Consider the following 13393-nt stretch of genomic DNA (forward strand, 5'->3'; position numbering starts at 1 on the left):
CCTTCTGCCTTTCCTTTTCAATTCTCTCTCTCTCCTTTTCGGCTTCTTCCCGAGCCCTCTCTCTTTCTTTCTCGGCCTTCTCTCTTTCCTGGTCCACCCATATACGCAGTAGAGCTCCGGACAACCCCATCTGGGTGCCGACCTCTACAAGCTCCTTTAAATTCATATTTGGAGACCGAAATCTGTACTCAAGGCAACGAGTACCTCTCCACGGTGAACCTCACTAACCGCTTCGGCGCGGCACCTCACAATATCGCTCTGCTGCTAACACTCGTTTACGATTCGTAAACTCCTTCCGACTCTTTCTCCGTTCTCTGTGCTTGCAACACCAAACGTCCTGTCGCGGACGCCAGAATATATTGTCACCCAGACTTCGCGCACTTTTACGTGGGAAGCTCCCAGACACCCTTAGAGCGTGTGGGGGTAGCGGTCTCGGACTCGAAGGAGATGCCCTCGACTCAGCGTGGCAAACTCAGCGGAGACCAGCTACCAAGTGACAAGAGGTTTTTGGGCGTTCGGTGCCCAGCTTTCGCTGGTCGCAAGCCAGAGAATGGGTCGGAGCCACAGGTTCACAAACAAACGAAGTTTATACAGCAAAGAGACGATACAGAGGATTACACAATCACTAGTACAGTCACATACAAAGTGATTAACAGAACGATGCAACTTGTGCAAAGTTAAACTCGAGAGAGAATACAATACAGAGGTAATATTACACCTAGAGTGCACTAAAACAGGAGAGAGAGGTAAACAAGCAAAACACAATTTGTTCACCGGGCACTGTGGCAGTCCGACGACCAGAGTTCCATGACGATGCCGTCCCGCAGACTGGCGAACGTTGCCTCGTTGGTCCGATGCTGGCCGAGTGGTGTTTTCCCGGGAGTCGAACGGGCGCGCTTCGAGGAAGCTTAAACGGCGGTCCGGACTGACTGATAGCGGTCAACGTCCTTCTTTATAGGCTCGCTCTCCCGTCTGTTTGTTGTTCGCGCCCGAGTAGGCGCGCACATACACGCAGCATTGGCAGTGCTGTCTCCCTTTCCTCTTCTCACCGGCCGCGCGTCCCCATTGGTCAGAGGTCGCGGGTCGCATCTCGAAGTTTCGAGCGTGTTCTTGAGTGGCGCCGACGCCGACGGGCGAGGGGGACGTGTCTTAGTGCACGCAAGGCTACGCCCTTTCCCCCCGTCAGCTGTAGAACCGACTCGTCTGTTCCAGAGAATTCGGCGTGGATGACTCATTCCTTCGGCGCACGCCATGGCGGTGGAGAGAGAGGCACGCGCTCGGCGGGGCTTTCTCTCTCCCCCGTTGGGCTCGCGCCGGCGAGACGCCGTGCGCGCGGCGGTTTTTCTTTGTTTGTTTCTAAAATGCGCCGAATTTTGTGACACATAAATACAAACTCTATCCAACTTCCTCAGGTAATTCATCTCGCTATTCAATCCGAAACCCTACACTTAGACTACCAGCTATAAGAACAAACTATGGACGACAAACATTAAACTTTCAAACAATTAAGATGTTGAACAGAACCAATTTCAATGTAGATTTCTACAAAAGATTTCCTGTATTCAAAAAAGAGTGTAAAAATGTTTTGGTTTCAAGCGGTTTTTCCTTTGCTTTGTAAATACATTGTGTGTTTTTGCATGCGTATTATCAACTAGAAAGAAGGAAGTCAGATAGAAAAAAAAATATTTCGTGCTTTCTCTGTTCCAAAGTTCATTATTTTAGCCTTGCTACTACCCTGTTTTTACGCATTTATTTACATTTCATTATCAGATGTGCAAATGTTTTGTTTGATTCACAAGTGCAGTGCCGCTTGCCGAAATGTATTAATATTTTTTTTGTGCTGAATTTGTATTGGGGGGCCGAGGCCCCGTCAGGCGTTGTTACGCCTTTAGCTTCGCCCCCCCTTAGACACGTTCTAAGAAACAAATAAATAAAGAAAGAAAGAAAGGTTCGGTGGACCGTGGCGGCGGACGCAAAAGGCGTTTTGCCGAAGCGTTTCTGCCAAGTACCGCTGCCGGCCTGGCAACCACTGCGAGCCCCTGTGATTCAGCCCCCAGCACAGTGCCCTCCCTTCCCCAAGCGGCCCCCACCTCCCAGAAATCCTCCTCCCGCGCGGCCCTGGCTCCCTCCCAAGGTCCCGCCTCCTGCGCGGCCCTCGCTGCCTCGCAGGACTCGCGCGTCCCCAGCCACGGTGCCTAATTATTTAATAAATTGTTTCTCAGTTGGATTCTTTCGTTGCCTCATTTTGTTGTGCATGTGTATAGAAGAGATGATTGCAGCTTTGCAATGCCAAAATCCATGGCTTTCCCAATGCGAACATTAACTGGAATGTGAATATTCGCTGAACTGGAAATGCAATGGCATAAACTTCGGGCAAGCGTTAGCAGAAAGGCTGAACAGTGGCCTAATTGTGGTATGTCAAGCCGGTGTTGGTAGAGCGGCTGAAAGTGGGTACAATAGCGGCATGAATGTCGGTTCAGTGTTGGTAGAGCGGCTGAACAGTGGTCTGATAGTGGCATGAATGTCGGTTCAGTGTTGGTAGAGTGGCTGAAAGTGGGTACAATAGCGGCGTGAATGTCGGTTCAGTGTTGGTAGAGCGGCTGAACAGTGGTCTGAGAGTGGCATGAATGTCGGTTCAGTGTTGGTAGAGCGGCTGAACAGTGGTCTGATAGTGGCATGAATGTCGGTTCAGTGTTGGTCCGAACATCAGGCCAAGGTTGGAAAAAGTAACTTTTTGCCCCAATGCCGACGTCGGTACGACTTTCGAGCCGGTTTTGACCAGCATTATGCCAGCATCGGTCCATTGTTGGTGTGCTGCTTGGGGTGCTCCGTTTCATGCTGGACAATTTCGAGCGGGTGTACGCGGACAAAGGCGACTTCCGCAGGCTGAGCCTGCAGAACCTCGAGAGCTTGTTGGCGTCGGACGAGCTCAAGGTACAGAGGGAAGAGGTCGTCTGGGAAGCCACAGTGTTCTGGATCAATGCGAGTCTTAAAGAGCGCAGAATGTGCTTAAATAGGCTGCTGCCGCACATCCGGCTCTGTCTTATGAAGGGGAGCTACTTGAGAAAGGTCGTCCTGCGGAACTCGCTCGTCTCCAACAACCCTCTCTGCAAGACGATCGTCAAGCGCTCTCACATGATTCAGCAGTCTGAACAAGAGGCGCGCATTTTAAATCCGAGCCGCAGCTTATTCGTGCAACGAGTGCCAGCTGACATCATGTTCGTCTACGGCGGTATTCACGGCGGATATAAGAGCAACACCTGGGAAGTATACGACCACAAGACCAACGAATGGAACACTGTAAAAACGGACTTCAGGCAGGATCTAGTCTTCGGCCTGCAATGCGTCTCTGTGAGACACAGAATCTACGTCATGGGTGCTGACATCGCCAAGCTGAGGCCGTTCTGCTACTGTTTCGACGCGGTCTCCGTAAAGTGGTCGCCCATAACGCCCATGAAGCATCTGCGGGCGTTCTTTGGCATAGCCGTTCTCGATAACTGCGTTTACTGTATCGGTGGCTCGCCCAACGGGATCGTCACGCTTGACACTGCCGAAGAATACGACGTGGTCACGGACTCGTGGCGAAATATAGGTCGCATCAACCACCCTCGGCTCGGCGCCAGCGCCACCTCTTGTGCGGGACGTGTCTACATAGTGGGCGGTTTGTCCACTGAAAACCTACTTCGGTCCGCAGAAGCATATGATCCCGTTACCAACAGGTGGACTCTTGTAGCTCCTATGAAGACCGAACGGCTATTCCACAGCCTGGTGACGTACAGAGATAAAATCTACGTGGTGGGTGGCCTATCGTGCAAGGCGAACATCTGCGAGGTCTACGACCCAAAGAGTGGCAAGTGGTCCAAGGGCTCCAAGACCAAGACCTTTACGGACAAGGTCGTGGCGGTGGTCCTGGACGACAAGATCTACGCCATCGGCGAGGCAAACCAGGACTACAAGCGCTGCCTCGAGTATTTCTCGGGCGACGACTGGAAGTGGCACGTGGTTCCGGGTTACGCGCCTCCGCGGTGGTTTTACTCGGCCTGTGTGCTCAGGAACTTGCCTAATGCCAAGGACTACATCAGCAGGCCCAATCACATGGGCTCAGAATTCGCTTCCGCTGTATTCTGAAAGCTCTCAGTTGCACGAAATTCAATGATAAGTTAAAACGTTCTACACGGCGTTTCCTTTTTTTAACGCAGTGATGCATTTAACGCCTACATTTGCGGTGCTCGGCGTCATTCAAAGCCATGGCATTTTTTGCATGCGCCTCTCCGCCCATGTGGCACGTATTTTTCCGCGCTTTCGGCGCGCGCACATCTCTTCCGTTATCAGAGACAACGAACGCGGCGAGACTTGTCTTGTCCGACCTTGCAGTAACCATTTGAAACCTTTAATGCAGCCAGCTATTACGTAGTATAAATTACGCAGATGCTGCCGTAAATTTGTTGTGTATGCCACAGAATAGTTTTCAGAGTAGCTGCAGCTTAATGTTACCAGCATCAATCGGAAGTTCTTCAGCTCTCATTTACTACTGCATACAAGAGGCACTGCGAAATAAATATCAATAAACTGCCTTTCCTGTACTTCTAAATCATTCATAGAACTGGCTAACAAAGCGATGTAAATGCTGCAGCATTATTGATATTGCTGCGAGAAATTTCAACTTTCTTTCTTCGTTATGGGGCGGCACGTTTCAGGACAATCCGAAGAAAGCAAAACACCAGCTCTGTAAAAATAGTTTAGCTCAAGCAAAATGGATACAGCTATAGAAATATGGATTTAATAAAGCCGCATCGAGTGATCAGAAGTGTCAGGTAAACAAAAGGTATTCACGACGTTTGAACATTTGAAGAGGCTGGCGCAGAAGAGGGCTTCAAACGACAGTCGACCACTGCTGATGCAGCTGTTCTTACCTCTCATCGTTCCAGTGTTCGCGAAGTTCTGGAAATATTTTAAAAATGAGTCAACTGAGCAGAAATTGAGCACTGCCAGCGCTGTGCCAGCAAGCACTCGTTAAGACGCTTCAAACGACGGGTGATTAGGGCGATTCCGCCTATTGTACGCGCTTTAATTTTATTCAATATAGGCAGCTGCCACCGCTGAATTTATGCTTCTGTTAAAGATTGGTTCACTACACTATGTGCTTTAGCTCAGTTTTATTTGTGCGTACAAGATAAAAGTCTGAATCATCCGAAGCAGCTTACGATGATGAAGGAAAACCTGTCTGTTTATACGCCATAGATTCATTCATACTCTACCATCAGGTTTATTGCTGAATTCGATGCTTCCATACCGCTACAACTCTAAAAAGAAATTTGAGGCAGTCAACTTCATTTCTGCCTATCAATACTACTTGTCTGCATTAAAGCTGCGCGAAACAACCTAAAAGCTAAAAGTTGCGTACACGTACACAGACTTTAAGCTAATTTCTGTTCTCGTAGGCGTGCAGTACAATTTCATCCGCAAGAGAGGTTCGTAATAGACTTAAATTGCGCTGCTCGCCTCGCTCCCTGTTTATCAATTTAAAGTGAGCTGAAATCGAACTGCTTCTATGTGAAACACTTGTACGCGCCAAAACAGGATCAGGAAATGCAGCTATATCAAAAACTGATTACTGTGGGTTTCGCTATCTTGTGCCAGAGAAGGGATCTATAAATGTGTTTGGAATGGAAACGTAGAAATGTCTTTTACAATGCGTTGTGGAGTCTCCGAGCAGATGCACAAATGCTGATGATCTCATAGTAGATCAGTAAATGTGAGACTCCGAAACCTGGCTCGTCTCTTAGCAAATGGGCTCTAAACAAAAAAGTACCTATTGTTACAGACGAGGTAGCATGGTCGTGTGCCGGAGAGAGAATTGAGGGACGTCTGAGACGAGGCTGCTGGAAAAAGACAATGAAAGAGGACTTTATACAAGAATTTACTTATTTACAAGTGAGCTGCAGGAACGCTGCATCACGACAGCTCATCAGGAGATCATTCGATGACAAAAAGCTCCTCGGCCGTGCCGCTGCCGGGGTTTTTAAGAGTTCCCTTCCCTAGGGTCCCTAGATGGGGGCCGGGCCTGCAGTGGAAGGAAGTTCTCACTGGCACCAATCACAGACACACACGCACTCACTCACTCACTCCCGAGAGATCACACCGCCGTCACGCGCTGGGAAAGGGGGGAACGATGCCATCACCGTAGCGCAGACGCCGGAATGTCCATGAGCGGGGTTCCCGCGCATTAGGTACGCGCGTTCACACTCGGTGTAGGGGAAACGCTCGCTCAACCGGGCAGACGGACGCGGCTTCCGTGGCAACACAGGCGCTCACCCAACGCGCGTCTCGGGGTTTGTCGGCGTTTCGCTGCTGCCATGTCGTTGTCTTCCCCAGGACGAAGGCGAGACATAACAGACTGCCCCGCCGGGGGAAGGAGATCCCGATGGACAGGGGACAGCATCCGCTGTCCGGAGGGATGTCGCTTGTGGCTGGTCTCAACCGGAGTCGGTTCTCTCTCGGCGGTTCTGGAGCTCAGCGCACCCCGAAGTCTTCCTTTGCAGGTGCAGGTTCCCAAAGGGGCTGCAAAGTGACTCGTGCTCCGCTAGCGTTAGAACCACGCCGAAACCCCAACCGCTCAGTCCGCAAGCACGACACAATCCCCACTAAGCAATGCCAGGCTCTTTCCTTCTTACAAAGGCAATTAATCCCTGGGAGTAGTTCCGCAGCACTGAGAAAATGCCCACAAATCGGCACATTACACCACAAAGCGCATCTCAATTTAAAACAATAAACAAAACCAATTGGTTCAAAATCCTACATCAGGAAGAAAAAGACCAGCAAACCGCAACTATGATGCTGACTCTTGCGCTAGGGACCTCGACTTAAGCCATCGGCGTTACCGTTGAGACTACCCTTTTTGTAGCGCACCTCAAAAGAATATTGTTGCAATGCGAGGCTGCAGCGCAGGAGGCGGCCATTTTTGGAAGAGGCTGCTTGCAGCCACTGGAGAGGGCAATGATCCGTCTCTGTGATAAACCTCGAGGCGGCAAGGTAGCACGACAATTTCTGAACGGCCCATACGAGACACGCGCACTCTTTCTCGGTGGCGCTGTACGCCTGCTCACGACTGGTCAGTTTACGACTAGCATACAGGACAGGGTGCTCCTCTTCTCCATTTTTATTTTGGCACAAAACAACGCCCATACCGCGTTCGCTAGCATCGCACTGAACCACGAAACATTTAGTGTAGTCAGGGGATCGTAGCACGGGCTGACTTGTTAGAGCGCTCTTTAGGGTGCTAAAGGCCTTTTCTTTCTTTTCGTCCCAGACGACTGTTTGTGGCTCTGTTTTTCTGAGAGCATCCGTCAGGGGACTCGCGATATCAGAATACCTGGGAATGTACCTCTGATAGTAGCCGGCGACACCCAAGAAAGACCTGATATCAGTCTTCGTGCGCGGCTGCGGGAACTCTCGTATCGCGGCAACCTTTATTTCAGAAGGGCGGCGACGGCCCTGACCAATCACGTGGCCCAGGTAGACAACCTCGGCCTGTGCCAACTGGCACTTTGGAGCCTTGACCGTCAAGCTCGCGTCGCGCAGGCGGGTTAGAACCGCACGCAAGTGGGCCTTATGCTCAGGCCAGGATGCGGAGAATATGGCTACGTCGTCTAAATACGGCAAAGCGAACATTTCCTGCCCTCGCAAGACTTTGTCCATGAGGCTAGAAAAGCAGTACGGCGCATTCTTCAAACCGAAACTCAAAACTTTAGGACGGAATGTTCCCATAGGTGAAATGAACGCCGCGTATCTACTAGCCTGCTCTGTAAGGGGAACCTGCCAGTAACCCCTGACGAGATCTAGTATGGAGATAAACTGAGCGTTACTAACCTTCTCGATGCGCTTCTCGATGTTTGGGATCGGATAAATTTGATTCTTAGTGATGGAATTAAGCTTGCGGTAATCGACGCAAGGGCGAGGGTCCTTGCCCGGTACCTCGACTAAAATCAAAGGGGAGGTATAATCTCTCTCACAAGCCTCAATAACATCCAGCTCCAGCATTTTCTTTACCTCAGCTTCCATAATCTCGCGCTGGCGCGGCGGCACCCGGTACGCCTTGGAACGTACTGGCTCTGCCGAGGTAAGTTCAATGTCATCAGTAAGCACGGAAGTCCTACCAGGCCTATCAGAGAACAGACCTCGAAACTCTCGCAGGAGCTCGTGCAACTCGGCTTTCTGCTCAGGCGACATCGGTGCTTTCGATATCAAGTCACTAATTACTTGTTCAGTGCCTTCCCTGTTCGTCACTGAACCCAATCCCGGGAGCTCGACCGGAAGCTCTTCGGGAGCGTTTACCATCATACACACCACTGCTTCCCTTTGTCTATATGGTTTGAGCAGATTACAGTGATAAACCTGCTGGACTTTACGCTTTCCTGGTAGCCTCACCACGTAATTAACTTCTGATAATTTTTCCACAATCTGTGCCGGACCCTCCCACTGCACATCGAGCTTGTTTTTCAGCGATGTGCGTAAAACCAATACCTCATATCGCCAACCTCAACACGACGGGCCCTAGCGGTCCGATCATAATAAATTTTGGCCCTCTGCTGCGCTTTGGACATTGCTTCACCGGACAACTCCTGTGCCCTTTTTAACCGTTCGAGTAACCCAAGCACGTACTCCACCACGACTGGGTCATAACCCCGTCCTTCCCACGATTCTCGAAGCATGCTGAGCGGAGATCGCAAAGTGCGACCGTACACAAGCTCCGCTGGCGAAAAGCCGGTAGCCTCATGGGGCGCGGTTCTTAATGCAAACATCGCTGCAGGCAGGCACAGCTCCCAGTCTGTTTTACTCTCAAAACACAATGCTCTCAACACACGCTTCATGACGGAGTGGAGCTTTTCAACGGAGTTCGACTGAGGATGGTACACGGAGCTATGTAAAAGCTTTATCCCACACCTTTCCAGAAAGGCCGTGGTCACAGCGCTTGTAAACACCGTGCCCTGATCTGACTGAATTTCCGCAGGAAAACCGACCCGTGCGAATATGGACAGTAGCGCATTAACAACCTCAACCGAGCTGAGTTCTTTAAGCGGGACTGCCTCGGGGAACTTGGTCGTTGGGCAGATCACAGTCAAAATGTGTTTGTGCCCTGAGGTTGTTACCGGCAGGGGTCCCACTATGTCAATAACGAGCCGTCTAAAGGGCTCCGTAATGATAGGCACCAACTTCAACGGCGCTCGCGCCTTGTCCCCCGGTTTTCCCACACGCTGACAGGTGTCACAAGTCTTTACGAACTGCTCTGCGTCACGAAAACACCCCGGCCAATAGTATTCTGGCAGCAGACGGTTCTTAGTCTTTTTAACTCAAAGGTGCCCGGACCACGAACCTCCATGCGACAGGCGCAACAGATTCTGACAGTAGCACTGAGGAACGACCAGCTGATCGAACTCTACTCCCCTACGGTCTAGATACCTCCGGTACAGGACACCTCTTCTTTCTACAAAGCGTCCCTTTTTCTGTGCGATCCCTTCTCTTACATTGCAGCGGATATTCTCTAGGCTGCGGTCATTTATTTGCTCGGCTATCAGATCAGAACTGCGGACTTTTAACAACCTATCAAGTCCATCTGACGTCGGCGCGATGAGCAGGTCTGCCGATAGCTCCTCTTGTGTTCCCGCGTCCGGGATTCTCTCTAGCTTATCCGATGCCTTCAATTATTCAGGCTCCCTTCTGCCCTGTGCGGATATGCTCTGAACCTCAGTGGGCTTTACCTCCGACCCTTTCTCCCTGTTCGGCAACGTCGCCTCCGCAACTACCGCCTTTGCAGCAAGCTCCCGAGCTCTCGATCTGGTCAAGGCCTGAACGCTACCCTCACCAAACACGAGTCCCTTTTCGCGCAGGAGATGATCGGATCTGTTTGAAAATAGGTACGGATACTGAGGGGGGAGCATATATGACACCGCGGCCTCTGTCTCAAGTGCGCCGAAAGGTCCTTCAATACGCACTTTTGCTACGGGCAGACACACGCTATGTGCTTCCACGGCTTGCTTGATCCATGCGCACTCGCCCGTGAACATATCGGGTTCTACGAAAGAGGGGTGAACCACATCCATCGTCGCCGTGGAATCACGAAGCACTCGGCACTCTTTCCTGTTCACGACGAGGAATCGCATGTACGGCTCCAGAAGCTTCATGTTCTCGTCATTACTGCATACTGACCAAAATACGAGCTTAGTTTTCGCTTCGGGACATTGCGCCGAAAAGTGTCCCGGCTTCTGGCAAGTATAACACACGCGCGTTTGCCTTGCCTCGAACCTCTTCCTGCGATCGTTGTCGGCTGCCGCCGTCTCTGTGCGCTCGGTCGGATCATTTTTACTCGCATCCGCACCACGTTTGCCCTCCTTTGGTCTGATGGGCGTGAACTTCGGTCTCTCAAACTTCGAGCCGAATTCAACCCTTTGACCGTCCCTGGCTCCGCGAGCCCGACGAGTCACAAACTCCTCTGCTAGCTCAGCGGCTCTCGCCGCGGTACTAACGTCTGGCCTGTCCAAGACCCAGTACCGCACGTTTTCTGGTAATCGTCTATAAAATTGTTCCAGCCCTAAACACTGCAGAACTTTCTCGTGATTGCCAAACGCTTTCTCTTCTTTAAGCCATTCCTGCATGTTTGACATAAGCTTGTAGGCGAAATCCGGATATGACTCGTTTTTGTCTTTCTCAGTTTCGCGAAACTTAAGACGGAACGCTTCTGCTGACAGCCTGTACTTTTTAAGCAGACTCGATTTCACAAGATCATAATCCTCCACCTCCTCTTTCTTCAGGCGAGCGATTACGTCGGCCGCCTCATCGGGCAACAAATTGAGCAAACGCCGTGGCCACATTTCCCGAGAAAACCCCTGCTGCTCGCACGTTCGCTCGAAGTGAACAAGGAAGAAACCAATGTCGTCTCCAGTCTGAAACGACCGCATTAAGTCAGTCATTTTGTAGATACCCGCTCTCCTGCACCGTGTGCCTGACTTGACCTACGAGCGCGTTCCATCTCTATGTCGAGACGCTTCATTTCCAAAGCGTATTGACGCTCGCGTTCCTCTTTCTCTTGTTTTTCTTTACGTTCAAGTTCCTCTTTCTCTTGTTTTTCTTTACGTTCAAGTTCCTCTTGTTCTCTTTTTGCCAATTCCCTCTCCTCAATAGTCTCGAGGCATTCCGCAAGCTCGTCATCTTCAGCCTCTAACGCAAGAATAGCCTTCAGCAGTTCTGGTTTTCTGAGTTTGTCTGATACCTCCAGACCCAATTCTTTCGCAAGCTCCAGTAACTTTGGTTTGCGCAGCGTCTTCAAATCCATGGCGGCTCCGAGTGCTACCTTCTGTACTGCCCGCTATTGTCTTGCTGCCACTAACCCAGCAGCAACGACAACCCAATTACCAGCTCTGTTCCTGACACTAACAAAAGCCTGGCAAAACTCAGCAGAAGAAAGTCCCGCACTCACCAAACCTCGCAGCCAAGAATCCAGCGCAGTCGGTCCGCTGCAGGCAACCAGTCAACACACAGGGCTCGTTGCACTGCCCCCGACTCGCCGTTCTGCTGCTCAGCGTCCCGTTGTCCGCAACTCTCCGCTGGCGTCCGATGTTTCGCGTCCCACCGCTGCCAGCCAGTTTGTTACAGACGAGGTAGCATGGTCATGTGCCGGAGAGAGAATTGAGGGATGTCTGAGACGAGGCTGCTGGAAAAAGACAATGAAAGAGGACTTTATAGAGGAATTTACATAGTTACAAGTGAGCTGCAGGAACGCTGCATCACGACAGCTCATCAGGAGATCATTCGATGACAAAAAGCTCCTCGGCCGTGCCGCTGCCGGGGTTTTTAAGAGTTCCCTTCCCTAGGGTCCCTAGATGGGGGCCGGGCCTGCAGGGAAAGGAAGTTCTCACTGGCACCAATCACAGACACACACGCACTCACTCACTCCCGAGAGATCACTCCGCCGTCACGCGCTGGGAGAGGGGGGAACGATGCCATCACCGTAGCGCAGACGCCGGAATGTCCATGAGCGGCGTTCCCGCGCATTACGAACGCGCGTTCACACTCGGTGCAGGGAAAACGCTCGCTCAACCAGGCAGACGGACGCGGCTTCCGTGGCAATCCAGGCGCTCACCCAACGCGCGTCTCGGGGTTTGTCGGCGTTTCGCTGATGTCATGTCGTTGTCTTCCCCAGGACGAAGGCGAGACGTAACACTATGTATATGGAATGTTCAGTCCACGTTCACAATGCAGTTCAGCTGCAGAGTTATTCCTTCCATAGTTTCTTGCATTTTTGTTTTTCAGCGTTGTTAGTATTAGTGGCGAAGATGATGTAATTATCAGCGAGAAGGGCTCCTTTTTGTGTTAAAATGGTGCAAAGATAGGAGTGAAATTTGGTCAGGATTTTCGTTAGATCGCATCTTCAGTTAACATAAAATTACTGCTTCAATAATCTCGCTCGTTCATCTGATTTTGATTTATTAACTTGTATGCATGTTAACCTGAACCCTTTTTGTTATTCGTCTGGTATCGCTGATATTCCAGTTAAGACTCGAGCGACTGTAACGATCAACGCACTGTTGAGGGGATTCTTGGCGGGTGGAAGGTACGATTTGCCTCGTCTCTGAGTCTCATGAGACAGCGTAGTTCTGATTTTGTGTAACAGTATGTCGTTTTATTTGCTCAGGAACATCTGCCACAACTTGGGGTTATTCGAAAAGCAGTGCACGTTACTCGAAATTGCACGGAGGGAATTAGGGGCCCTGGTGTTTATCGTACACCAATTAGAAAATGAAGAACAGCGCTAAATAATAGACCTTAAGCTTGGTATGAAGCAAAACGGTTCCTTTTAAAGCTTTTATTACTGCTTTAATAAAAGGTTAACCATAAGCCGAAATCATAAGCGAAATAATTTTCATGCCTCTGGTGTGTTTGTTAGAGTGAAGCGCTAAAATATTGATTTCGTTCAGAGCTGCGATTGGTCAGAGGAGTAACACAACACTGATCATGCCGTCTGTGTTTGCTGACTTACTTCTTTTTTAAAATGATATCCAATCATGAGTATGGAAGCACATGCATCGAATGTTAGGGATTATTTTGATCGTTAGCAGCCAAGAGCATGTTTGCATGCGTGATGGTTGTTGTGGCCGATCGCGGCCAATGCACCTTTTTCCAGTAATGTTCTGCGCATCCGCCAAGCCTCCTCGTCCGCCATTCTTGCCGACCATGTCAGGTGGAAATGGGCAGAAAATTTCTGTACGTGTTCTTCCAAGAAAGAGCTTCTGGTCCCTTGAAGAAGCGAGGAGGCGCGGTCAGTTTCGCCAGCGCGGATGAAAAGGATCAATGCAGTGGGGAGCGTGTGTCCATAGATGACTCACGCCTACCTATTCTG

At 50.5% G+C, this 13393-nt stretch overlaps 2 protein-coding genes across 2 annotated transcripts in view; one reads left to right on the forward strand and one right to left on the reverse strand.

Annotated features, from left to right (window-relative positions):
- The window catches only part of LOC149325964 (kelch-like protein 10), a 28754-nt gene extending 24626 nt beyond the window's left edge, over window positions 1-4128 (forward strand). The window contains exon 3 of the mRNA XM_089564431.1: window positions 2823-4128. Within this exon, the coding sequence (XP_089420557.1) occupies window positions 2823-4128 (1306 nt within the window). The remainder of the gene's footprint in view (window positions 1-2822) is intronic.
- Window positions 4129-9701: 5573 nt separating this feature from the next.
- LOC149325966 (uncharacterized) lies at window positions 9702-10715 on the reverse strand. The gene has a single exon (XM_089564432.1). It carries the CDS (start codon window positions 10659-10661, stop codon window positions 9702-9704), a length of 960 nt encoding a protein of 319 aa, XP_089420558.1. The 5' UTR covers window positions 10662-10715.
- Between the last annotated feature and the right edge of the window lie 2678 nt (window positions 10716-13393).

This window comes from Amblyomma mixtum, chromosome 10 (genome assembly GCF_055824585.1).
Source record: "Amblyomma mixtum isolate Tamu chromosome 10, ASM5582458v1, whole genome shotgun sequence".
NCBI lineage: Eukaryota > Metazoa > Arthropoda > Arachnida > Ixodida > Ixodidae > Amblyomma > Amblyomma mixtum.

Coding starts and splice junctions, on each gene's coding strand:
- LOC149325966 (XM_089564432.1), bottom strand. CDS start 10,661: ATGTCAAACATGCAGGAATGGCTTAAAGAAGAGAAAGCGTTTGGCAAT.